The following is a 27,240-nucleotide window of genomic DNA, read 5'->3' on the forward strand; positions in this document are numbered from 1 at the left end:
TCCCCATATCCCCAACCCCACCTACCCACCTTCTCCCCATATCCCCAACCCCACCTACCCACCTTCTCCCCATATCCCTCAACCCCACCTACCCACCTTCTCCCCATATCCCTCAACCCCACCTACCCACCTTCTCCCCATATCCTTCAACCCCACCTACCCACCTTCTCCCCATATCCCCAACCCCACCTACCCACCTTCTCCCCATATCCCTCAATCCCACCTACACCCCTCTCCCCATATCCCTCAACCCCACCTACCCACCTTCTCCCCATATCCCTCAATCCCACCTACCCCCCTCTCCCCATATCCCTCAACCCCACCTACCCCCCTCTCCCCATATCCCTCAACCCCACCTACCCACCTTCTCTACATATCCCTCAACACCACCTACCCACCTTCTCCCCCAACCCCACCTACCCACCTTCTCCCCATATCCCTCAACCCCACCTACCCACCCTCTCTCCGTACCCCTCAACCACAACTACCCACCTTCTCCACATATCCCTCAACCCCACATTGTCCCCATATCCCTCAACCCCACATTGTCCCCATATCCCTCAACCCCACCTTGTCCCCATATCCCTCAACCCCACCTTGTCCCATATCCCTCATCCCCACATTGTCCCCATATCCCTCAACCCCACCTTGTCCCCATATCCCTCAACCCCACATTGTCCCCATATCCCTCAGAGCTTTACTCTGTATCTAACCCGTGCTGTAACTGTCCTGGGATTGTTTGATGTGACAGTGTCGAGGGAGCTTTACTCTGTATCTAACCCGTGCTGTGCCTGCCCTGGGACTGTTTGACGGGACAGTGTAGAGGGAGCTTTACTCTGTATCTAACCCGTGCTGTACCTGCCCTGGGACTGTTTGATGGGACAGTGTAGAGGGAGCTTTACTCTGTATCTAACCTGTGCTGTACCTGCCCTGGGAGTATTTGATGGGACAGTGTAGAGGGAGCTTTACTCTGTATCTAACTCGTGCTGTACCTGCCCTGGATTGTTTGATGGGACAGTGTAGAGGGAGCTTTACTCTGTATCTAACCCCGTGCTGTACCTGCCCTGGGAGTGTTTGATGGGACAGTGTAGAGGGAGCTTTACTCTGTATCTAACCCCGTGCTGTACCTGCCCTGGGAGTGTTTGATGGGACAGTGTAGAGGGAGCTTTACTCTGTATCTAACCCGTGCTATACCTGCCCTGGGAGTGTTTGATGGGACAGTGTAGAGGGAGCTTTACTCTGTATCTAACCCGTGCTGTACCTGCCCTGGGAGTGTTTGATGGGACAGTGTAGAGGGAGCTTTACTCTGTATCTAACCCGTGGTGTACCTGCCCTGGGAGTGTTTGATGGGACAGTGTAGAGGGAGCTTTACTCTGTATGTAACCCGTGCTGTACCTGCCCTGGGAGTGTTTGATGGGACAGTGTAGAGGGAGCTTTACTCTGTATCTAACCCGTGGTGTACCTGCCCTGGGAGTGTTTGATGGGACAGTGTAGAGGGAGCTTTACTCTGTATCTAACTCGTGCTGTACCTGTCCTGGGAGTGTTTGATGGGGCAGTGTAGAGGGAGCTTTACTCTGTATCTAACCCTGTGCTGTACCTGCCCTGGGAGTGTTTGATGGGACAGTGTAGAGGGAGCTTTACTCTGTATCTAACCCGTGGTGTACCTGCCCTGGGAGTGTTTGATGGGACAGTGTAGAGGGAGCTTTACTCTGTATCTAACCCGTGGTGTACCTGCCCTGGGAGTGTTTGATGGGACAGTGCAGAGGGAGCTTTACTCTGTATCTAACTCGTGCTGTACCTGTCCTGGGAGTGTTTGATGGGATGGTGTAGTGGGAGCTTTACTCTGTATCTAACCCCGTGGTGTACCTGCCCTGGGAGTCTTTGATGGGACAGTGTAGAGGTTGCTTTACTCTGTATCTAACCCATGCTGTACCTGCCCTGGGAGTGTTTGATGGGACAGTGTAGAGGGTGCTTTACTCTGTATCTAACCTGTGCTGTACCCACCCTGGGAGTGTTTGATGGGACAGTGTAGAGGGAGCTTTACTCTGTATCTTACCCGTGGTGTACCTGCCCTGGGAGTGTTTGATGGGACAGTGTAGAGGGAGCTTTACTCTGTATCTAACCCGTGGTGTACCTGCCCTGGGAGTGTTTGATGGGACAGTGTAGAGGGAGCTTTACTCTGTATCTAACCCGTGCTGTACCTGCCCTGGGAGTGTTTGATGGGACAGTGTAGAGGGCACTTTACTCTGTATCTAACTCGTGCTGTACCTGTCCTGGGAGTGTTTGATGGGGCAGTGTAGAGGGAGCTTTACTCTGTATCTAATCTGTGCTGTACCTGCCCTGGATTGTTTGATGGGACAGTGTAGAGGGAGCTTTACTCTGTATCTAACCCGTGCTGTACCCACCCTGGGAGTGTCTGATGGGACAGTGTGGCGGGAGCTTTACCCTGTGTCTGAGCGAGCAATGTTTATTGTTTCCCTTCCAGATCTCTTGGATTATTATTTAACCTGTGATGAAGGAGCCCTCAACCCTTTCCACCAGGTGGGTTTACAGCTGTTCCCTCCATTCGCTGTCATTTCTATCTTTTCCACTTCTTAGAATCTTAGAATCATAGAATAGTACAGCAGAGAAGGAGGCCATTCGGCCCATCGAGTCTGCGCCGGCTCTTTCGAAGAGCAATCCAATTAATCCCACTCCCTCGCTCCTTCCCCATATCCCTTTATCCAGTTCCCTTTGGAAGGCTACTATTCACCTCTGTCATCACCCTATCAGACAGTGCATTCCAGCTCCTAACCACTCGTTGTGTAAAAACATTGTTCCTCCTGTCGCCTCTGGTTAGTTTGCCAATCGCCTTAAATCTGTGTCCTCTGGTTATCGACCCTTCAGCCATTGGAAACAGTTTCTCTTTATTTACTCTGTCCAGACCCTTCATGATTTTAAACATCTCCATCAAATCTCCTCTTAACCTTCTCTGCTCTAAGGAGAACAACCCCAGCTTCTCCAGTCTCTCCACATCACTGAAGTCCCTCATCCCCGGTACCATTCTGGTCAATCTCCTCGTAACCTTCTCTGCTCTAAGGAGAACAACCCCAGCTTCTCCAGTCTCTCCACATCACTGAAGTCCCTCATCCCCGGTACCATTCTGGTCAATCTCCCCTTAACATTCTCTGCTCTAAGGAGAACAACCCCAGCTTCTACAGTCTCTCCACATCACTGAAGTCCCTCATCCCCGGTACCATTCTGGTCAATCTCTCCTTAACCTTCTCTGCTCTAAGGAGAACAATCCCAGCTTCTCCAGTCTCTCCACATCACTGAAATCCCTCATCCCTGGCACCATTCTGGTCAATCTCCCCCTTAACCTTCTCTGCTCTAAGGAGAACAACCCCAGCTTCTCCAGTCTCTCCACATCACTGAAGTCCCTCATCCACGGTACCATTCTGGTCAATCTCCCCTTAACCTTCTCTGCTCTAAGGAGAACAATCCCAGCTTCTCCAGTCTCTCCACATCACTGAAGTCCCTCATCCCTGGTACCATTCTGGTCAATCTCCCCCTTAACCTTCTCTGCTCTAAGGAGAACAATCCCAGCTTCTCCAGTCTCTCCACATCACTGGAGTCCCTCGCCCCTGGTACCATTCTGGTCAATCTCTCCTTAACCTTCTCTGCACTAAGGAGAACAATCCCAGCTTCTCCAGTCTCTCCACATCACTGAAGTCCCTCATCCCTGGTACCATTCTGGTCAATCTCCCCCTAACCTTCTCTGCTCTAAGGTGAACAATCCCAGCTTCTCCAGTCTCTCCACATCACTGAAGTCCCTCATCCCTGGTACCATTCAGGTCAATCTCCCCTTAACATTCTCTGCTCTAAGGAGAACAACCCCAGCTTCTCCAGTCTCTCCACATCACTGAAATCCCTCATCCCTGGCACCATTCTGGCCAATCTCCCCTTAACCTTCTCTGCTCTAAGGAGAACAACCCCAGCTTCTCCAGTCTCTCCACATCACTGACGTCCCTCATCCCTGGTACCATTCTGGTCAATCTCCCCTTAACCTTCTCTGCTCTAAGGAGAACAACCCCAGCTTCTCCAGTCTCTCCACATCACTGACGTCCCTCATCCCTGGTACCATTCTGGCCAATCTCCCCTTAACCTTCTCTGCTCTAAGGAGAACAACCCCAGCTTCTCCAGTCTCTCCACATCACTGAAGTCCCTCATCCCTGGTACCATTCTATTAAATCTCCTCTGTACCCTCTCCAAAGCCTTCAAGCTCTTCCTAAAGTGCGGTGCCCAGAACTGGACACAACACTCCAGCTGGGGACGAATAACAGATTTCAATTTCACAACAGCCCAAGGTGGGATTCGAACTCCTGATAGCCTGGATCATTAGTCCAGGTTTCCAGATTGCCAATAACATCACCACTACACCACCAGACCTGCTCATTTCTTCCTCTGAATTTCTCTCTCCCTCTCTTTCTGCATCTGTCTCCCTGCCTCTCTCTCTCTCTCTCTCTCTTTCTGTCTGTCCCTCTCGCGCCCTCTGCCCCTTTCCCTCTCCCCCTCTCGCTCTCGTCTCAATCTCACATAGAAACATAGAAGATAGGAGCAGGAGTAGGCCATTCGGCCCCTCGAGCCTGCTCCGCCATTCAATGAGATCATGGCTGATCATCCAAACTTGGTACCCTGTCCCTGCTTTCTCCCCATATCCCTTGATCCCTTTAGCCTTAAGAAATATATCTAACTCCTTCTTGAATATATTTAATGAATTGGCCTCCACTGCCTTCTGTGGTAGAGAATTCCACAGGTTCACCACTCTCTGGGTGAAGAAATTCCTCCTCATCTCTGTCCTAAATGGCTTACCCCTTATCCTTAGACTGTGACCCCTGGTTCTGGACTCCCCGGCCATCGGGAACATCCTTCCTGCATCTAGTCTGTCTAGTCCTGTTAGAATTTTATAAGTTTCAATGAGATCCCCTCTCATTCTTCTAAACTCCAGCGAGTACAAGCCCAATCGACCCAATCTCTCCTCATACATCATTCCTGCCATCCCAGGTATCAGTCTGGTGAATCTTCGCTGCACTCCCTCCATGGCAAGAACATCCTTCCTCAGATAAGGCGACCAAAACTGCACACAATACTCAAGGTGTGGTCTCACCAAGGCCCTGTACAACTGCAGCAAGACATCCTTGTTCCTGTACTCAAACCCTCTTGCTATGAAGGCCAACATACCATTTGCCTTCTTAACCGCCTGCTGCACCTGCATGCTTACCTTCAGCGACTGGTGCACAAGGACACCCAGGTCTCGTTGCACTTCCCCTTCTCCCAATCTATTGCCATTCAGATAATAATCTGCCTTCCTGTTTTTGCCACCAAAGTGGATAACCTCTCATTTATCCACATTATATTGCATCTGCCATGCTTCTGCCCAATCACCCAACCTGTCCAAATCATACTGGAGTTTCTCGGCATCCTCCTCACAGCACACACGCCCACCCAGCTTTGTGTCGTCTGCAAACTTGGAGATATTACATCTAGTTCCCTCGTCTAGATCATTAATATATATTGTGAATAGCTGGGGTCCCAGGACCGATCCCTGCGGTACCCCACTAGTCACTGCCTGCCACTTGGAAAAAGACCCGTTTATTCCAACTCTTTGCTTCCTGTCTGCCAACCAGTTCTCTATCCAAGTCAATACCTTGCCCCCAATCCCGTGTGCTTTAACTTTACACGCTAATCTCTTATGCGGGACCTTATCAAAAGCCTTCTGAAAGTCCAAATACACCACATTCACTGGTTCTCCCTTATCTATTCTACCAGTTGCATCCTCAAAAAATTCCAGTAGATTAGTCAAGCACGATTTACCTTTTGTAAATCCATGTTGACTTTGTCCGATCCTGTCACTGTTTTCCAAATGCTCTGCTATTACATCTTTTATAATGGACTCTAGCATTTTCCCCACTACCGATGTCAGGCTTACCGGTCTGTAATTCCTTGTTTTCTCTCTACCACCTTTTTTGAATAGTGGGGTAACATTAGCTACCCTCCAATCCATGGGAACTGTTCCAGAGTTTATCGAATTTTGGAAGATGACCAGCAATGCATCTACTATTTCTAGGGCCACTTCCTTAAGTACCCTAGGGTGTAGATTATCAGGCCCTGGGGATTTATCGGCCTTCAATCCCGTCAATTTCCCTAACACCATTTCCCTACAAATACTGATTTCTTTCAGTTCCTCCCTTTCATCAGACCCTATGTTCCCTGACATCTCTGGGAGGTTATTTGTGTCCTCCTTTGTGAAGACAGAACCAAAGTATGTATTTAATTGGTCAGCCATTTCTTTGTTCCCCATATAAATTCCCCTGATTCTGACTGCAAGGGACCTACGCTTGACTTCACCAATCTTTTTCTCTTCACATATCTATAAAAGCTTTAACAGTCAGTTTTTATGTTCCCTGAAAGCTTACTCTGATACTCTATTTTCCCCTTCGTAATTAATCCCTTTGTCCTCCTTTGTCGAATCCTAAACTGCTCCCAATCCTCAGGTTTACTGCTTTTTCTGTACAATTTATATGTCCTCTCCTTGGATCTTATGCTATCCCTAATTTCCCTTGTTAGCCACAATTGAGTCACCTTTTTTTTATACCAAACAGGGATGAACAAATTCTGCAGTTCATCCATGCAATCTTTGAATGTTTGCCATTGCCTATCCACCGTCAACTCTTTGAGTAACATTCCCCAATCAATCCTACCCAACTCGCGCCTCATACCATCGTAATTTCCTTTATTTAAATTCAAGACCCTAGTCTCTGAGTCAACTACTTCACTCTCCATCTTAATGAAGAGTTCTATCATATTATGATCGCTCTGACCCAAGGGGTCTCGCTCTCCACCTCTCTCTCACTCTCCATCTCTCTCTCGCTCACCATCTCTCTCTCACTCTCCATCTCTCTCTCGCTCTCCACCCCTCTCTCTCTCTGCCACTCCAGCTCTCTCTGCCAATCTCTTGCTCTCGGCCCCTCTCTGTCTCTCGCTCTCTCTCTCCCTCTCTGCCGCTCTTACTCTCTCTGCCCCTCTCTCGCTCTCCACCCCTCTCGCTCGCTCTCTCTGCCCCTCTCTCTCTCCGACCCTCTCTTGCTCTCACTCTCTCTGCCCTCTCCCTCCCTCTCTCTCTCTGCCACTCCAGCTCTCTCTGCCCCTCTCTCGCTCTGCGCCCCTCTCGCTCGCTCTCTCTGCCCCTCTCTCTCTCCGCCCCTCTCTTGCTCTCACTCTCTCTGCCCTCTCCCTCCCTCTCTCTCTCTGCCACTCCAGCTCTCTCTGCCAATCTCTTGCTCTCGGCCCCTCTCGCTCGCTCTCTCTCCCTCTCTGCCGCTCTTACTCTCTCTGCCCCTCTCTCGCTCTCCGCCCCTCTCGCTCGCTCTCTCTGCCCCTCTCTCTCTCCGACCCTCTCTTGCTCTCACTCTCTCTGCCCTCTCCCTCCCTCTCTCTCTCTGCCACTCCAGCTCTCTCTGCCCCTCTCTCGCTCTGCGCCCCTTTCGCTCGCTCTCTCTGCCCCTCTCCCTCTCCGCCCCTCTCTTGCTCTCACTCTCTCTGTCCTCTCCCTCCCTCTCTCTCTCTGCCACTCCAGCTCTCTCTGCCAATCCCCTGCTCTCGGCCCCTCTCTCTCTCTCGCTCTCTCTCTCTGCCTCTCTTGCTCTCTCTCTGCCCCTCTCTCTCCGCCCCTCCAGCTCCCTCTGCCAATCCCTTGCTCTCCGCCCCTCTCTCGCTCTCGCTCTCTCTCCCTCTCTGCCCCTCTTACTCCCTCTCTGCCCCTCTCTCTCCACCCCTCTAGCTTGCTCTGCCCCTCTCTCTCTGCCCCTCTCTCGCTCTGCGCCCCTCTCGCTCGCTCTCTCTGCCCCTCTCTCTCTCCGACCCTCTCTTGCTCTCACTCTCTCTGCCCTCTCCCTCCCTCTCTCTCTCTGCCACTCCAGCTCTCTCTGCCCCTCTCTCGCTCTGCGCCCCTCTCGCTCGCTCTCTCTGCCCCTCTCTCTCTCCGCCCCTCTCTTGCTCTCACTCTCTCTGCCCTCTCCCTCCCTCTCTCTCTCTGCCACTCCAGCTCTCTCTGCCAATCTCTTGCTCTCGGCCCCTCTCGCTCGCTCTCTCTCCCTCTCTGCCGCTCTTACTCTCTCTGCCCCCTCTCGCTCTCCGCCCCTCTCGCTCGCTCTCTCTGCCCCTCTCTCTCTCCGACCCTCTCTTGCTCTCACTCTCTCTGCCCTCTCCCTCCCTCTCTCTCTCTGCCACTCCAGCTCTCTCTGCCCCTCTCTCGCTCTGCGCCCCTTTCGCTCGCTCTCTCTGCCCCTCTCCCTCTCCGCCCCTCTCTTGCTCTCACTCTCTCTGTCCTCTCCCTCCCTCTCTCTCTCTGCCACTCCAGCTCTCTCTGCCAATCCCCTGCTCTCGGCCCCTCTCTCTCTCTCGCTCTCTCTGCCCCTCTCTCTCTCCGACCCTCTCTTGCTCTCACTCTCTCTGCCCTCTCCCTCCCTCTCTCTCTCTGTCACTCCAGCTCTCTCTGCCCCTCTCTCGCTCTGCGCCCCTTTCGCTCGCTCTCTCTGCCCCTCTCCCTCTCCGCCCCTCTCTTGCTCTCACTCTCTCTGTCCTCTCCCTCCCTCTCTCTCTCTGCCACTCCAGCTCTCTCTGCCAATCCACTGCTCTCGGCCCCTCTCGCTCGCTCTCTGCCTCTCTTGCTCTCTCTCTGCCCCTCTCTCTCCGCCCCTCTAGCTCTCTCTGCCAATCCCTTGCTCCCTGCCCCTCTCTCGCTCTCGCTCTCTCTCCCTCTCTGCCTCTCTTGCTCTCTCTCTCTGCCCCCTCTCTCCACCCCTCTAGCTTGCTCTGCCCTTCTCTTGCTTTCCGCCCCTCTTTCACATGCTCTCTGCCCTCCTCTCGCTCTCTCTCTGTGCCCCCCTCTTGCTTTCTGCCCCGCGCATGCTTTCTCTCTCCCTCCCTCTCTCTCTCTCTACCACTCTCTCACTCTCTCTGTGTCTTGTAGTCAGTCTCGGGTATGAATCTGTGAGAACTAAATATCGGTGTGGTCCAGAAGTGGAGAACTGTTTAATATCACGCTTGATTCACTGGGTCGCACTCTCGTCTCTGAGTCAGAAGGTTGTGGGTTCGCACCCGACTCCAGAGACTTGAGCACATGAATGTAGGCTGACAGTACTGAGGGAGCGCTGCACTGTCGAAGGTGCCGTCTTTTGGGATGAGACGTTAAACTGAGGGCCCATCTGCCCTCACAGCTGGATGTAAGAGATCCTACAGCCATCGGTGGAAGAGGAGCAGAGGGAAGTTCTCCCCGGTGTCCTGGGCCAACATTTATCCCTCAACCAAAATCACTAAAAAAAAAACAGATTATCTGGTCATTATCACAATGCTGTGTGTGGGAGCTTGCTGTGCGCAAATTGGCTGCCATGTTTCATACATTAAAACAGTGACTAAACTTCAAAAAACTTACTTAATTGGCTGGAAAGCACTTTGGGACGCCCTGACGTGGTGAGAAGCATGTTGTTGAGTGAGTGGGCAAACACATGGCAGATGCAGTATAACGTGGATAAATGTGAAGTTATCCACTTCGGTAGGAAAAACAGAAAGGTACAGTATTATTTAAATGGTGCTAGATTGGGAAATGTTGATGTACAGAGGGACCTGGATGTCCTTGTACACCAGTCACTGAAAGCAAACATGCAGGTGCAGCAAGCAGTTAGGAAGTCAAATGGTATGTTGGCCTTCATAGCGAGAGGATTTGAGTACAGGAGCAAGGATGTCTTACTACAGTTATACAGGGCCTTGGTGAGACCACACCTGGAGTACTGTGTGCAGTTTTGGTCTCCTTACCTAAGAAAGGATATACTTGCCATAGAGGGAGTGCAGCGAAGGTCCACCAGACTGATTCCTGGGATCGTCTGAGGAGAGATTGGGATGACTAGGCCTGTACTCGCGAGAGTTTAGAAGAATGAGAGGGGAATCTCACTGAAACGTATAAAATTCTGATAGGGCTAGACAGACTGGATGCAGGGAGGATGTTTCCCCTGGCTGGGGGGGTTCTAGAACGAGGGGTCACAGTCTCAGGATGCAGGGTAGGACATTTAGGACTGAGATGAGGAGAAATTTCTTCACTCAGAGGATGGTGAACCTGTGGAATTCTTTTCCACAGAAGGCTGTGGAGGCCAAGTCACTGAATATATTGAAGAAGGAGTTAGATAGATTTCTAGACACAAAAGGCATCAAGGGGTATGGGGAGAGAGCGGGAATATGGTATTGAGATAGAGGATCAGCCATGATCATATTGAATGGCGGAGCAGGCTCGAAGGGCCGAATGGCCCACTCCTGCTCCTATTTTTCTGTGTTTCTATGTTTATCTAATCGTCCATCTCTCGGTCTTCTCTTGGCAGAGTTTGACGTTGTCTCACAGAGCTATGACCAACATCCACTCCCAAATCTACAGTCTGGAGCGAGGAGCCGTCCCAGAATACCCTTCAGCCCAGGTAACGCCTGGCATCGTACAGAGCAGAGGGGTGGCGGGGCGAGTGGTTGGAGAATGGTTCCGCTGGCTGGGGAGTCTAGAACCAGGGGTCACAGTCTCACAATAAGGGGTCGGTCATTTAGGACTGAGATGAGGAGGAATTTCTTCACTCAGAGGGTGGTGAATCTTTGGAACTCTCTGCCCCAGAGGGCTGTGGAGGCTCAGTTTTTGAGTATATTCAAAACAGAGAGCGATAGATTTTTGACTATTAAGGGAATCAAGGGATATGAGGAGAGTGCAGGAAAGTGAAGATGAGGTAGAAAATCAGCCAAATCTTATTGAATGGCAGAGCAGGTTTGAAGGGACAAATGGCCAACTATTTTTTTTATTCACTTATGTGGGCATCGCTGACAAGGCCAGCATTTATTGCCCATCCCTAGTTGCCCTTGAGAAGGTGGTGGTGAGCCACCTTCTTGGACCGCTGCAGTCCGTGTGGTGAAGGTACTCCCACAGTGCTGTTAGGGAGGGAGTTCCAGGATTTTGACCCAGCGACGATAAAAGATCGGCAGATATACTTCCCAGTCAGGATGGTGTGTGACTTGGAGGGGGACTTGGAGGTGGTGGTGTTCCCTTGCGCCTGCTGCCCTTGTCCTTCTAGGTGGAAGAGGTCACGGTGTTCAGGAGGTGCTGCCGAAGAAGCCTTGGCCAGTTGCTGCAGTGCATCTTGTAGATGGTACACACTGCAGCCACGGTGCGCCGGTGGTGGAGGGAGTGAATGTTTAAGGCGGTGGATGGGGTGCCAATCAAGCGGGCTGCTGTGTCCTGGATGGTGTCGAGCTTCTTGAGTGTTGTTGGAGGTGCACTCATCCCGGCAAGTGGAGAGTGTTCCATCACACTCCTGACTCATCAACTCCTGCTCCTATTTCTTATCATCTTATGTACTTGGTGGGGTGAGTGACGTCAGAGGGCTACATCACGGGGCGGAGGGATGCGGACGCAGGAGAGGGGGGGATGGGTTGCATGCTGCGGTTGCCGAGCAACGGCTCCCGCGATTGATCTCAACTTTGGCACTGAGGCCGACGGCGTCGCAGCTCAGAGCAGCACGTAGGAAGGAGGAGGGTTCTGTGTAGAGTTACCAAGCTAACTCGGCAACGAGAGAGAGTGACAGTAAATTCGGGAAGCCCTACCCACTCCCTGACACATGCATAATTATCACGATACTTTGCATCGGCGTTTAGCAAGGAAGAGGACTTTGCCAAAGCTATGGTAAAGGAGGAGGTTGCCGGGATACTGGATGAGATAAAACTGGAGAAAGAGGAGATAGTGGGATGGCTGGCGGTGATTAAAGTCGAGAAGTCACCCAGTCCAGATGGGATGCATCCTAGGTTGCTGAGGGGAGTAAGGGTAGAAATTGTGGAGGCTCTGGCCACCATCTTCCAATCCTCCTTAGATACGGGGGTGGTGCCAAAGGACTGGAGGATTGCAAATGTGATACCCTTGTTCAAAAAAGGGGAGAGGGATAACGCCGGCAATTACAGGACCGTCAGCCTAACGACGGTGGTGGGGATACTTTCAGGGACAATAATCCGGGAGAAAATGAACAGCCACTTGGACAAGCATGGACTAATAAAGGAGAGGCGCCACGGATTTCTTCAGGGCAAATCGTGTTTGACTAATGGGGGGTACAGAAATCTGTGGAATTCTCTGCCCCAGACAGCCGTGGAGGCTGGGTCATTAAATACATTTAAGGTGGAGATAGACGGATTTTGGCAAAATAAGGGAGTGAAGGGTTATGGGGAGCGGGCAGGGAAGTGGCTTTGAGCCCCAAGATCAGCCATGATCTTATTGAATGGCGGAGCAGGCTCGAGGGGCCAAGAGGCCTACTCCTGCTCCTAATTCTTATGACTGAGTATTTTGATGAGGTAACAGAGAGGGTGGATGAGGGCAGTGCAGATGAGATTGTGTGTATGGACTTTCAAAAGACTTTGATAAAGTACCACATAATAGGCTTGTTAGCAAAATTGAAGCCTATAAAAGGGGCCGGATATCTCCCTGAGGGAGAGAGGAGCTGCGAGACACCAGTCAGTGCATCTCCGAGAGAGAGGGGACAGAGAGACAACAGTCAGTGTACAGATATCTCCCTGAGAGAGAGGGGACAGAGAGACAACAGTCAGCGTACAGATGTCTCCCTGAGAGAGAGAGAGGAGACAGAGACACCAGTCAGTGTACAGATATCTCCCTGAGAGAGAGGGACTGAGAGACAGCAGTCAGTGTATTGATATCTCCCTGAGGGAGAGGAACTGAGGGACACAAGTCGGTGTACAGATATCTCCCTGAGAGAGGGGACTGAGAGACACCAGTCAGTGTACAGATATCTCCCTGAGGGAGAGGAACTGAGAGACAGCAGTCAGTGTACTGATATCTCCCTGAGGGAGAGGGACTGAGGGACACAAGTCGGTGTGCAGATATCTCCCTGAGGGAGAGGGGACTGAGAGACACCAGTCAGTGTCCAGATATCTCCCTGAGAGAGAGGGACTGAGAGACACCAGTCAGTGTACAGATATCTCCCTGAGAGAGAGAGAGACTGAGAGACACCAGTCAGTGTACAGATATCTCCCTGAGAGAGAGGGACTGAGAAACAGCAGTCAGTGTACTGATATCTCCCTGAGGGAGAGGGACACCAGTCAGTGTACAGATATCTCCCTGAGAGAGAGAGAGACTGGGACACACCAGACAGCGTACAGATATCCCCCTGAGGGAGAGGGGACTGAGAGACACCAGTCAGTGTACAGATATCTCCCTGAGAAAGAGGGACTGAGAGACACCAGTCAGCATACAGATATCTCCCTGAGAGAGAGGGGACTGAGGGACACCAGTCAGCGTACATGATGTGCCTCAATAATTCCGAGACTCGATGTTAGCGAAACAAAACAAGGCTTTTATTAACTTAGAAAGTAACACGTAAGAGAGAGAGGTATCTTCCTTCTGGAGACTGAGGCCAGACTGAGCTAGCTTACAAAAGGGGCCAGGTATGGGCGGAGCCCTACACACAGCACATTCCAGCACATTCCAATAAACAATACAATGAGGACTGGGGGAAGGGAAATGACACTGAAACCGACCACAGTCACAGGCAGTGATGAATGGAATATTTCATCACATTCACCCCTTCTATAGATTTAGTCTGTTCGGGGGTTTGATAGTCCTCTGCGACCGACGTGGCTGTTGTGGTGCCGCGGGTGTCGGCTGGGTGTCCCCGGTAGCCTCCTGGGTCTCTGCCGGGGGTGCCGCCAGGGTTGTTGAAGGGGTAGTTGGTGGGGGTACCGTTGGTCGATGTTCTTCCGGGGGTGATGAAAGAGTAGTGGGTGGGTAAGAGTTGCTGTGATCGTTGTTGCTGCTATTGCCGTGGTTGTTGTCGATGCCGGCTGGGGCGACGTCTTTTATGGACACGGTGTCCTCCCTTCCGTCGGCGTGCCGGACATATGCGTATTGGGGGTTGGCGTGGAGTAGGTGTACTGGCTCCACGAGAGGGTCCGTCTTGTGGCCCCTCACATGCCTTCGCACGAGTACCGGACCTGGGGTGGAGAGCCATAACGGCATGGATACGCCTGAGGTGGATTTCCGGGGAAAGACAAACATTCGTTCATGAGGCGTGGCATTAGTGGCCGTACACAATAGTGACCGTATCGAATGGAGCACATCCGAGAGGACTTCCAGCCAGCGGGAGATAGGGAGGCCCTTGGTCCTTAGAGCTAGAGTGACTGCTTTCCATACTGTCCCGTTCTCTCGCTCCACTTGGCCGTTACCCCGGGGGTTGTAGCTGGTGGTACGGCTCGTGGCGATCCCCTTGGACAGCATGTACTGGCGTAGCTCTTCACTCATGAAGGACGCCCCCCTATCCGTATGGATGTAGCTCGGCATACCGAACAGGCAGAACAGGCTGTTGAGGCATTTAATGACCGTGGCGCTGGTCATGTCTGGGCAGGGGAAGGCGAATGGGAACCGGGAGTATTCGTCCACAATGTTCAGGAAGTAAACATTGCGGTCGACGGACGGGAGGGGGCCCTTGAAATCTAAGCTGAGCCGCTCAAAGGGCCGTGTAGCTTTGATTAAGTGGGCTCTATCTGGGCGGTAGAACCGGGGCTTGCACTCAGCGCAAGTGCGGCAGTTCCTGGTCAGAGACCGAACTTCCTCAATCGAGTAGGGTAAGTTACGGGACTTTATGAAGTGGAACAGCCGCGTGACCCCTGGGTGGCAGAGGTCGTTGTGGAGGGTCTGTAGCCGATCCCCGGTGGCGCTGGCACACATCCCTCGTGAGAGGGCATCAGGGGATTCGTTAAGGGCCCCTGGCCGGTAAATGATGTCGTACTCGAAGGTGGAGAGCTCGATTCGCCACCTAAGAATCTTATCATTTTTAATCTTCCCCCTCTGTTTATTATTGAACATAAACGCTACCGACCGCTGGTCGGTAAGTAGGGTGAAGCATTTGCCGGCTAGGTAGTGGCGCCAGTGGCGCACTGCCTCCACGATGGCTTGGGCCTCTTTTTCCACGGAGGAGTGTCTGATCTCGGGCCCTTGGAGGGCCCTCGAGAAGAAAGCTACGGGCCGCCCCGCCTGGTTGAGGGTGGCCGCCAAGGCGAAGTCAGACGCATCACTTTCCACTTGAAATGGAGTGTTCTCGTCCACTGCCTGTAGCGTGGCCCACTCAATATCCTGCTTAATGCTTTTGAAGGCGGCGTGGGCCTCAGCAGAGAGCGGAAAAGAGGATGCTTTCAAGAGGGGGCGGGCTTTGTCGGAGTAGTTGGGGACCCATTGGGAATAATAAAAAAATAACCCCAGGCACCTTTTCAGGGCTTTGGGAGTGTTGGGCAGGGGCAGCTCCCGTAGGGGGCGCAATCGGTCGGGGTCTGGTCCGATTTCCCCATTCTCCACCACGCTGCCTAGTATGCAGAGGCGCGTGGTGTTGAAAACGCACTTGTCCTCGTTGTAGGTGAGGTTGAGTTTTTGTGCGGTTTCCAGGAACCTCTCGAGGTTCGAGTCGTGATCCTGCTGATTGTGGCCACAGATGGTGACGTTGTCGAGGTAGGGGAAGGTTGCCTGCAAGTGGTGGTCATCGACCATGCGGTCCATCTCCCTCTGAAAGACCGAGACCCCATTCGTCACCCCAAAGGGGACTCTGAGGAATTGGTAGAGGCGTCCGTTCGCCTCGAAGGCGGTGTACGGGCGGTCCTCTGGTCTGATAGGGAGCTGGTGGTACGCTGACTTGAGGTCGATGGTGGAGAACACCCGGTATTGGGCGATTTGGTTCACCATTTCTGATATGCGGGGTAGCGGGTAGGCGTCTAGTTGGGTGTACCTGTTGATCGTTTGACTATAGTCGATCACCATCCGTTTCTTCTCGCTACCCCTTACCACTACCACTTGGGCGCGCCACGGGCTGTTGCTGCGTTCAATAATGCGCTCTTTCAGGAGCCTGTCTACCTCGGTCGCGATAAACCGCCTGTCCTCCCAGCTGTACCTCCTGCTTTTGGTCGCTATTGGCCGGCAGTTAGGGGTAAGGTTCGCGAATAGCGAAGGCGGCTTTACCTTCAGGGTAGCCAGACCGCACACTGTGAGGGGCGGCTGGGACCCACCGTACTTGAGCGTGATGCTTTGGTGGTTGCACTGGAAATCCAAACCCAAGATCACGCTCGCACATAGGTTCTTCATGATTAATACTTTAAAATTATCGTATACAGTTCCGTTAACGCCCAATTGTACCGTGCAGTAACCCAGAATGGTCGATGTCTGGGTTTTATCAGCCATAGAGATGGTACCCTGAGCAGGGACCACCTTTAGGGAGAGTTGTTGTGCCAGTTCTGGGTGGATAAAGCTCTCCGTGCTTCCACTGTCAATTAAGCATTTAACCCGGCACCCATTTACCTCGATGTCCACCATTGATCTGGATAGCGGGTGCGGCCTGGTCTGGTCCACTGTGACTGATGCCACTGTAGGGCCCTGATCGATACAAGATGGCGTCCACGCTGTCTGCTCATAAGATGGCGGACCCCACGAGGTCGGGCAAGATGGCGTCCAAGATGGCCGCTCCCACGGCGCACACGCGGCGGTGGCGGGTTTTCCGGCGGTTGGTTTTCCGGCGGGGTTCCCTCTGCACACCTTCCCGAAGTGCCCCTTCTTACCGCACTTAAAGCAGGTGGTGCCTTTCGCCGGGCACAGGTTTCTGGTGTGTTTTGGCTGCCCGCAGAAGCAGTTGGGTCCCTGACGCGTCGCGGCTGTCGTAGGACTTCTGGGGGGAGAGCGGGGCCCCGCCGGTGTCGGGCTGCCGGGCGGGGAAGATGCCTTCCAAGATGGCGGCACCCTCGGTGCACACGTGGCGGCGTGGACGGCGCGGGCTGAAGAGTAGGCGTCCGAGTTTCTCTGGGCCACATCCAGGGATCGCGCGGTGTCCGCAGCCTGTTTCAGGTCCAACCCCGTTTTTTCCAGCAGTCTTTGCCGGATGTAAGTGGAGCTGAGGCCTGTGATAAAGGCATCGCGAACAAGCTCGTCAGTGTATACTGCGGCTTTTACATCTCGGCACTTGCAGTCTTTGCCAAGCATTTTCAGGGTGCTTAGGAACTCCTCCACCGATTCCCCAGGTCGCTGTGCGCGAGTAGCGAGCAGATACCTAGCATACACCTCATTCATAGGCTGCTGGTAATGCGCCTTTAAGATGTCGCAGGCGGCCAGGTACGTATCGGCATCTTGGATGAGGGGGTAAACCCGGTGGCTTACCCAATTCCGCAGAATTCCGAGTCTCATCCTCGCAGCGTCCGTAGCGTCTTTGACGGCTGCGGAATTGTCCAGGAAGAATTCCATACACTCAAACCAGTGTCCGAAGCGTGCTGCTGTGTCCGGAGCATGTTGATCCAAATCCAAACGTTCGGGTTTCAGGAGTTGATCCATAGTGTTGAAAAATAAGTTAATAAAATCGATGTGCCTCAATAATTCCGAGACTCGATGTTAGCGAAACAAAACAAGGCTTTTATTAACTTAGAAAGTAACACATAAGAGAGAGAGGTATCTTCCTTCTGGAGACTGAGGCCAGACTGAGCTAGCTTACAAAAGGGGCCAGGTATGGGCGGAGCCCTACACACAGCACATTCCAGCACATTCCAATAAACAATACAATGAGGACTGGGGGAAGAGAAATGACACTGAAACCGACCACAGTCACAGGCAGTGATGAATGGAATATTTCATCACAGTACAGATATCTTCCTGAGGGAGAGGGCTGAGAGACACCAGTCAGTGTACAGATATCTCCCTGAGAGAGAGAGAGGAGACAGAGACACCAGTCAGTGTACTGATATCTCCCTGAGGGAGAGGGACTGAGAGACACCAGTCAGTGTACAGATATCTCCCTGAGAGAGAGGGGACTGAGAGACACCAGTCAGTGTACAGATATCTCCCTGAGAGAGAGGGGACAGAGAGACACCAGTCAGTGTACAGATATCTCCCTGAGAGAGAAGGGACTGAGAGACACCAGTCAGTGTACAGATATCTCCCTGAGAAAGAGGGACTGAGAGACACCAGTCAGTGTACAGATATCCCCCTGAGGGAGAGGGGACTGAGAGACACCAGTCAGTGTACAGATATCTCACTGAGAGAGAGGGGACTGAGAGACACCAGTCAGTGTACAGATATCTCCCTGAGAGAGAGGGACTGAGAGACACCAGTCAGTGTACAGATATCTCCCTGAGGGAGAGGGACTGAGAGACACCAGTCTGTGTACAGATATCTCCCTGAGAGAGAGGGACTGAGGGACACCAATCAGTGTACAGATATCTCCCTGAGGGAGAGGGACTGAGACACCAGTCAGTGTACAGATATCTCCCTGAGGGAGAGGGACTGAGAGACACCAGTCAGTGTACAGATATCTCCCTGAGGGAGAGGGACTGAGACACCAGTCAGTGTACAGATATCTCCCTGAGAGAGAGGGGACAGAGAGACAACAGTCAGTGTACAGATATCTCCGAGAGAGAGGGGACAGAGAGACAACAGTCAGCGTACAGATATCTCCCTGAGAGAGAGAGAGGAGACAGAGACACCAGTCAGTGTACAGATATCCCCCAGAGAGAGAGGGACTGAGAGACAGCAGTCAGTGTATTGATATCTCCCTGAGGGAGAGGAACTGAGGGACACAAGTCGGTGTACAGATATCTCCCAGAGAGAGGGGACTGAGAGACACCAGTCAGTGTACAGATATCTCCCTGAGGGAGAGGAACTGAGAGACAGCAGTCAGTGTACTGATATCTCCCTGAGGGAGAGGGACTGAGGGACAGAAGTCGGTGTGCAGATATCTCCCTGAGGGAGAGGGGACTGAGAGACACCAGTCAGTGTCCAGATATCTCTCTGAGAGAGAGGGACTGAGAGACACCAGTCAGTGTACAGATATCTCCCTGAGAGAGGGGACTGAGAGACAACAGTCAGTGTACAGATATCTCCCTGAGGGAGAGGGACACCATTCAGTGTACAGATATCTCCCTGAGAGAGAGAGGGACTGAGAAACAGCAGTCAGTGTACAGATATCTCCCTGAGGGAGAGGGACACCAGTCAGTGTACAGATATCTCCCTAAGAGAGAGACAGACAGGGAGACACCAGCCAGTGTACAGATATCTCCCTGAGAGAGAGGGACTGAGAAACAGCAGTCAGTGTACTGATATCTCCCTGAGGGAGAGGGACACCAGTCAGTGTACAGATATCTCCCTGAGAGAGAGGGGACTGAGAGACACCAGTCAGTGTACAGATATGTCCCTGAGAAAGAGGGACTGAGAGACACCAGTCAGTGTACAGATATCCCCCTGAGGGAGAGGGGACTGAGAGACACCAGTCAGTGTACAGATATCTCCCTGAGAAAGAGGGACTGAGAGACACCAGTCAGCATACAGATATCTCCCTGTGAGAGAGGGGACTGAGAGACACCAGTCAGCGTACAGATATCTCCCTGAGGGAGAGAGAGGAGACAGAGACACCAGTCAGTGTACTGATATCTCCCTGAGGGAGAGGGACTGAGAGACACCAGTCAGTGTACAGATATCTCCCTGAGAGAGAGGGGACTGAGAGACACCAGTCAGTGTACAGATATCTCCCTGAGAGAGAGGGGACAGAGAGACACCAGTCAGTGTACAGATATCTCCCTGAGCAAGAGTGACTGAGAGACACCAGTCAGTGTACAGATATCCCCCTGAGGGAGAGGGGACTGAGAGACACCAGTCATTGTACAGATATCCCCCTGAGAGAGAGGGACTGAGAGACACCAGTTAGTGTACAGATATCTCCCTGAGAGAGAGGGGACTGAGAGACACCAGTGAGTGTACAGATATCTCCCTGAGAAAGAGGGACTGAGAGACACCAGTCAGTGTACAGATATCTCCCTGAGAGAGAGGGAACTGAGAGACACCAGTCAGTGTACAGATATCTCCCTGAGAGAGAGGGACTGAGAGACACCAGTCAGTGTACAGATATCCCCCTGAGAGAGAGGGGACTGAGAGACACCAATCAGTGTACAGATATCTCCCTGAGGGAGAGGGACTGAGACACCAGTCAGTGTACAGATATCTCCCTGAGGGAGAGGGACTGAGACACCAGTCAGTGTACAGATATCCCCCTGAGAGAGAGGGACTGAGGGACACCAGTCAGTGTACAGATATCTCCCTGAGGGAGAGGGACTGAGAGAAAACAGTCAGTGTACAGATATCTCCCTGAGAGAGAGGGACTGAGAGACACCAGTCAGTGTACAGATATCTCCCTGAGAGAGAGGGACTGAGAGACACCAGTCAGTGTACTGATAACTCCCTGAGAGAGAGGGACTGAGACACCAGTCAGTGTACAGATATCTCCCTGAGAGAGAGGGACTGAGAGATGCTAGTCTTTCTTTTCCACCCCCAAATAACTATCTCCCTGACCCCTCCCCCTATATAATTATCACTCTGACCCCTCCCCTTGCCCCTGTATAATTATCACTCTGGTCTATCCTAGACAAGCCTTCTCACAGTTCAACAGACTTTGAACACTACTGAGGTGATTGTTCATAATCTCATCGCTCTAATCCACTGCCGGGGTCTCAACAAGGTGAGCTGGTGTCAGTCTGTGTATGGGCTCGGGCTGTCCATAACAAGTGGTGACCAGGGATTGGGCCGTACACTGAGAAGGTGGGATAGTGGGCTCCAGGGATATGGGGAGAAGGCGGGTAAGTGCAATATGGGAGGAGGTGGGTTGGTGGGGTTGAGAGATATGGGGAGGAGGTGGGGAGGTGGGATTGAGGTATATGAGAGGGCGTGGGTAGATGGGGTTGAGAGATATGGTAGGACGTGGGTAGATGGGTTTGAGGGATATGGGGCGAAGGTGGGTAGGTGGGGTTGAGGGGTATGGGGAGGAGGTGGGTAGGTGGGGTTGGGGGATATGGGGAGAAGGTGGGTAGGTGGGGTTGGGGGATATGGGGAGAAGGTGGGTAGATGGGGTTGAGGGATATGGGGAAAAGGTGGGTGGGTGGGGTTGAGGGATATGGGGAAAAGGTGGGTGGGTGGGGTTGAGCGACTTGGGGAGAAGGTGGGTAGGTGGGATTGAGGGATATGAGGAGAAGGTGGGTTGGTGGGGTTGAGGGATATGGGGAGAAGGTGGGTAGGTGGAGTTGAGTTATACGGGAAGAAGGTGGGTCGGTTAGATCGATGAATATGGGGAGAAGGTGGGTAGGTGGGGTTGAGGGATATGGGGAGAAGGTGGGTAGGTGGGGTTGGGGGATATGGGGAGAAGGTGGGTAGGTGGGGTTGAGGGATATGGGGAGAAGGTGGGTTGGTGGGGTTGAGGGATATGGGGAGATGGTGGGTAGGTGGGGTTGAGGGATATGGGGAGAAGGTGGGTAGGTGGGGTTGAGGGATATGGGGAGAAGGTGGGTAGGTGGGGTTGAGGGATATGGGGAGAAGGTGGGTAGGTGGGGTTGAGGGATACGGGGAGAAGGTGGGTAGGTGGTGATGAGGTATATGGGGAGAAGGTGGGTAGGTGGGGTTGAGGGATATGGGGAGAAGGTGGGTAGGTGGGGTTGAGGGATACGGGGAGAAGGTGGGTAGGTGGAGTTGAGGGATATGGGGAGAAGGTGGGTCGGTGGGGTTGGGGGATATGGGGAGAAGGTGGGTAGGTGGGGTTGGGGGATATGGGGAGAAGGTGGGTAGGTGGTGTTGAGGGATATGGGGAGAAGGTGGGTAGGTGGGGTTGAGGGATATGGGGAGAAGGTGGGTTGGTGGTGTTGAGGGATATGGGGAGAAGGTGGGTAGGTGGGGTTGAGGGATTTGGGGAGAAGGTGGGTGGGTGGGGTTGAGGGATATGGGGAGAAGGTGGGTAGGTGGGGTTGGGGATATGGGGAGAAGGTGGGTAGGTGGTGTTGAGGGATATGGGGAGAAGGTGGGTAGGTGGGGTTGAGGGATATGGGGAGAAGGTGGGTAGGTGGGGTTGGGGATATGGGGAGAAGGTGGGTAGGTGGGGTTGGGGATATGGGGAGAAGGTGGGTAGATGGATTTGAGAGTGCCATGGATTCATTGGAGAGTGAGATCACACACGGCCCTTTGTTTTTTTGTCCTCTCCTTGCTCCTGTTCTGTGCCCAGCTTTACCTGGACGTGTTGCGGGGTCTCTGTTACGACGGGATGGACGGAACACTTTATCTCTGCCTCTTCTCCTTGCTCACCATCCCCTCCTTCTGCTGTGTCATCTGCAGTGTGCCTCATGTCTGGAAACGGCTGGAGATCAGCAGGTCAGTAACGGGTCGTCACTGTCACGTGCCAGGTGAGGGGTGGGCAGGGGACTGGGGAGCGGCAGGGAGTAGGGGCAGGGGAGGTGAGGAGATGGGAGGGCAGGGCGGTGGTGGGTAGTGGGGAGCGGAAAGGATGAGAGGGGAGGGCAGGGGGGAGAGAGGAAGGGAGTGGAGGGGAAGGTCGAGTATTGGAGGAGATGGGAGGGGAGTGGAGGGACAGGTGAGGAAAGCGGGATGGGAGGAGAGGGGAGGCGATTGGAGGAGAGGTGAAGGGAGGAAGTGGAGTGCAGGGCAGGGGAGGAGGAGGGAGAAGAGTGGAAGGAGAGGAGGAGATTGGATGGGGAGAGGAGGGGAGGGGAGTGGGCTGGTAGGGAGAGGAGGGGAGTGGCGGGGAGTTGAGTGGAGCGGGGGGGAGGGGAATGGGATGGGAGGGGAGGAAAGGGGAGTGGGATGGGAGGGGAGTAGCAGGATGGACGGGGAGCTGAGTGGAGGGGAGGAGCGAAGAAAGGTGCGGCATGGAGGGAAGAAGAGTGGGAGGAGAGTGGGGGGTCGGGTAGGGGATTGGAGGGGAGGTAGTGGAGGGGAGGGACATAGATTGGAGGGGAAAGTTTATACCCTCTGACCTCTCCCAGTGAATCTGACCCCACATCGTTCCTTTCCCATGTGCCCTTGCAGGGTGCCTGTGTACGATGACATCGACGACGAGGACCCCTTCAACCCTCAGGCGTGCAGACAGGTGCCCCGCTACCTCAGCAGGCCACCCCTGCCCAGTTTCTATAGCTACGGCTGCAGCTTCAGCAGCCAATCGAGTCTGAGGGCCACGGCTCCGCCCATCTCCAACGCCCACATCGCCCACTACATGTGACTCCCCGCCCCGGGGGGAGGAGGGGGCGCGGGGGGCCGTGAGAGAGGCCGGCGACAGCCAATGAGACGTCTCAGGAGGGAAGCCTTCACGTTCTACAACTCGACCATGGGAACCGTGTCCCTCTCTCACCGGCCATCTTCATGCTTTGCCATGGCCGGTCACAGGCAGCCATTTTGTGAACCACTTGCGGCCACGTGACACCGCGAGCCAAGACATTTACCCACAATCCTCTCCTTGTGTTCACTATTGATGGCTTGGCCCGGCACAAAATGGCCGCCTGTTCCCTGTGGCTCACACACAGACACACACACAGCAGGAAAGGGCGAGGCTCCAGCTCCAGTCTGTGCTGAGTTAGCCGGGACAGCTGCTTGTTGGGGCCACGATTGCCCTCTGTGACCCTGGGTTAGGGAGGGGGTGGGTTGGTGATAAAGCAGGCCGGGTTCCTGTCCGGTGTGACCCTGCTTGGAAAGGCACAAGTGTGGGCCGTTCGAATGAGAACAGGACCTGGCTGAGCTCTGAAGCAACAAGCTGGGACACTCGGTCACTGGTTATCTTGTCTCAGCCACTCGGGTACAACAGGATACTCTGTACTTACGGTCATAGCTCTGTGAGACAGCTTCCAACTCTGCCACGAGAAGGCCGAGAGACGGATTATTAGATAAACATAGAAAAATAGGAGCAGGAGTGGGCCATTTGGCCCTTCGAGCCTGCTCCGCCATTCAATATGATCATGGCTGATCCTCTATCTCAATACCATATTCCTGCTCTCTCCCCATACCCCTTGATGTCTTTGTGTCTAGAAATCTATCGATCTCCTTCTTAAATATATTCAGTGACTTGGCCTCCACAGCCTTCTGTGGTAGAGAATTCCACAGGTTCACCACCCTCTGAGTGAAGAAATTTCTCCTCATCTCAGTCCTAAATGCCCTACCCCATATCCTGAGACTGTGACCCCTCGTTCTCGACCCCCCAGCCAGGGGAAACATCCTCCCTGCATCCAGTCTGTCTAGCCCTGTCAGAATTTCATACATTTCATTGCGAATCCCTCTCATTCTCCTAAACTCTAGTGAATACAGGCCTAGTCGACCCACTCTCTCCTCATACGGCAGTCCTGCCATCCCAGGAACCAGTCTGGTGAACCTTCGCTGCACTCCCTCAATGGCGAGTATATCCTGTCTTAGGTAAGGAGATCAAACCTGCACACAGTACTCCAGGTGTGGTCTCACCGAGCCCCGGTTGCGAGGCAGGTAGCCAGGTTAATTGGCCAATGCCCCCCCCAGGGCAGGGAAGGGTTCAGAGGTCAAAGGGCCAAACAATGTGCCCCCCCCATAAGCTGCACCGCCCCCCCCGTCGCGTAGCCCGCCTCCCCCAATGCGCGGCCCATTCAAATTTTTGCGCGCGAGCTCGGTATCTACATTGTAATACCCAGCGAGCAGCCTGCGCGGGATCTTGCAGATGACTGCGCGGCCATTGGAGAGGGCGGGAGTAGCCCCATTGAGGCCAAACCTCCCCGCACGGACTGACCACAAAACAGCAACAGGCCACATCTTCAAAAAAGAAAGACTTGCCTTTCTATCGCGCCTTTCACAACCACCGGACGCCCCACTTTTTGAACTGTTGTACCCGTGGGAAACGCCAATTTGCGCACAGCAAGCTCTCACAAACAGCAACGTGGTAATGACCAGATAATCTGATTTAGTGATGTTAAGTGATGAGAACTCCCCTGCTCTTCTTCGGAATAGTGCCGTGGAATCTTCTATAGAAACATAGAAGATAGGAGCAGGAGTAGGCCATTCGGCCCCTCGAGCCTGCTCCGCCATTCAATGAGATCATGGCTGATCATCCAATCTCAGTACCCTGTCCCTGCCTTCTCCCCATATCCCTTGATCCCTTTAGCCTTAAGAAATATATCTAACTCCTTCTTGAATATATTTAATGAATTGGCCTCTACTGCCTTCTGTGGTAGAGAATTCCACAGGTTCACCACTCTCTGGGTGAAGAAATTCCTCCTCATCTCTGTACTAAATGGCTTACCCCTTATCCTTAGACTGTGACCCCTGGTTCTGGACTCCCCCGCCATCGGGAACATCCTTCCTGCATCTAGTCTGTCTAGTCCTGTTAGAATTTTATAAGTTTCAATGAGAGCCCCTCTCATTCTTCTAAACTCCAGCGAGTACAAGCCCAATCGACCCAATCTCTCCTCATACGTCATTCCTGCCATCCCAGGTGTCAGTCTGGTGAATCTTCGCTGCACTCCCTCCATGGCAAGAACGTCCTTCGTCCACCTGAGAGCGCAGACGGGGCCTCGGTTTAACGTCTCATCCGAAAGACGGCCCCTCCGACAGTGCAGCGCTCCCTCGGCACTGCACTGGGAGGGTCAGCCTCGCTTCATGTGCTCAAGTCCCTGGAGTGGGGCTCGAATCCACGACCTTCTGACTCGGAAGCGAGAGAGAGAGAGAGTGCCACCCACTGAGCCGCCGGCTGACCCGTCAGGTGGTCAGTGGGTAAGGCAGCCCAGCTGGAGAACCCCTGGAGAGGGAAGGGTTCAGAGGTCAAAGGGCCCGTGACCGGTGTGCGGAGGTCAATTGGCAAGGTGCGCTGGGAGGAGCTGTTAAAAGGCCGAGGCGAGGCTGTCTTTGTCACTGAACCCAGGCCTGGCCACGGTCTGATTCGGCCGTGGGACCGTCCAGAAATAGAGGGTGATTTCATTTCCAGCTCGCTAAGTGGGTCAGCGTGGCGTGCTAATGATCAGCTTATACTGTTCCCCTCCAGTCGCGTTGTGGGGAGGCTCCCCTCAGCTGTCTCTCGAACTATTCACTGAATAACTGCAAAAATAAACTAAATTGTGCACTTGCGTCTGGCATTGTCTTATTGTATAAAAGGTAGACTTGCATTTCTACGGAGCTTTTTCACATCCACATGATGTCCCAACCAATGAAGTACTTTTGAAGTGTAGTCACTGATGTGATGTAGGACAGGAGGCAGGCAAATGTGCGCACAGCAAGATTCCACAACACGACAATCATCTCTTTTTCGTAATGCTGGTTGAGGGATAAATATTTTACATCCAGTGAGGTTTAACATCCTCAATGCTGTCACTCTTATAAAGCAGCACTTCCTCAGCACTGCCCCCCGACAGGGCAGCGCTCCCTCAGTACTGCCCCTCCGACAGTGCGGCACTCCCTCAGTACTGCCGCTCCGACAGTGCGGCGCTCCCTCAGTACGACCCCTCCGACAGTGCGGCACTCCCTCAGTACCGCCCGTGTGCAAGCGCGGCATCGCTCAGTACCACCCCTACGACAGTGCGGCACTACCTCAGCCCTGCCCTTCCGACAGGGCAGCGTTCCCTCAGCCCTGCCCCTCCGACAGGGCAGCGTTCCCTCAGTACTGCCCCTCCGACAGGGCAGTGCTCCCTCAGTACTGCCCCTCCAACAGGGCAGTACTCCCTCAGTACTGCCACTCCGACAGGGCAGTACTCCCTCAGTACTGCCCCTCCGACAGTGTGGTGCTCCCTCAGTACTGCCCTCCGACAGGGCAGTGCTCCCTCAGTACTGCCCCTCCGACAGTGCAGTGCTCCCACAGTACTGCCCCTCTGACAGTGCGGCGTTCCCTCAGTGCTGCCCTCCGACAGTGCAGCGCTCCCTCAGCACTGCCCCTCCGACAGTGAAGCGCTCCCTCAGTACTGCCCCTCCGACAGTGCAGCACTCCCTCAGTACTACCCCTCCGACAGTGCGGCGCTCCCTCAGTACTGCCCCTCCGACAGTGCGGCGCTCCCTCAGTACTGCCCCTCCGACAGTGCGGCGCTCCCTCAGTACTGCCTCTCCGACAATGTGGCGCTCCCTCAGTACTGCCCCTCCGACAGTGCGGCACTCCCTCAGTACTGCTCCTCCGACAGTGCGGCGCTCCCTCAGTACTGCCCCTCCGGCAGTGCAGCGCTCCCTCAGTTCTGCCCCTCTGACAGTGCAGCGCTCCCTCAGTACGGCCCCTCCGACAGTGCAGCGCTCCCTCATTATTGCCCCTCCGACAGTCCGGCGCTCCCTCAGTACTGCCTCTCCGACAGTGTGGCGCTCCCTCAGTACTGCCCCTCCGACAGTGCGGCGCTCCCTCAGTA

The 27,240-nt window shown here is 53.6% G+C and overlaps 1 protein-coding gene across 1 annotated transcript; it reads left to right on the plus strand.

Annotated features, from left to right (window-relative positions):
- The first annotated feature begins 2,488 nt into the window (after positions 1-2,488).
- Positions 2,489-25,979, plus strand: LOC147084974 (protein tweety homolog 2-like). Its single transcript, XM_085979690.1, has 5 exons — positions 2,489-2,541; positions 10,410-10,502; positions 20,499-20,591; positions 22,119-22,264; positions 22,940-25,979. Exons 2-5 carry the CDS (start codon positions 10,434-10,436, stop codon positions 23,127-23,129), a joined length of 498 nt encoding a protein of 165 aa, XP_085835816.1. The 5' UTR covers positions 2,489-2,541; positions 10,410-10,433; the 3' UTR covers positions 23,130-25,979.
- The last annotated feature ends 1,261 nt before the right edge of the window (positions 25,980-27,240 follow it).

This window comes from Somniosus microcephalus, unplaced genomic scaffold (genome assembly GCF_052327205.1).
Source record: "Somniosus microcephalus isolate GS21.2 unplaced genomic scaffold, FLI_Smic_1.0 unresolved_chr9, whole genome shotgun sequence".
Classification (NCBI taxonomy): Eukaryota; Metazoa; Chordata; class Chondrichthyes; order Squaliformes; family Somniosidae; genus Somniosus; species Somniosus microcephalus.

Bases quoted from the DNA above. Each gene is read 5' to 3' on its own strand.
- LOC147084974 (XM_085979690.1), top strand. From the start codon at position 10,434: ATGACCAACATCCACTCCCAAATCTACAGTCTGGAGCGAGGAGCCGTC. The intron at 10,503-20,498 runs GTAACGCCTGGC...GGTCTATCCTAG, and splicing joins CAGAATACCCTTCAGCCCAG to ACAAGCCTTCTCACAGTTCA. The intron at 22,265-22,939 runs GTCAGTAACGGG...GTGCCCTTGCAG, and splicing joins AAACGGCTGGAGATCAGCAG to GGTGCCTGTGTACGATGACA.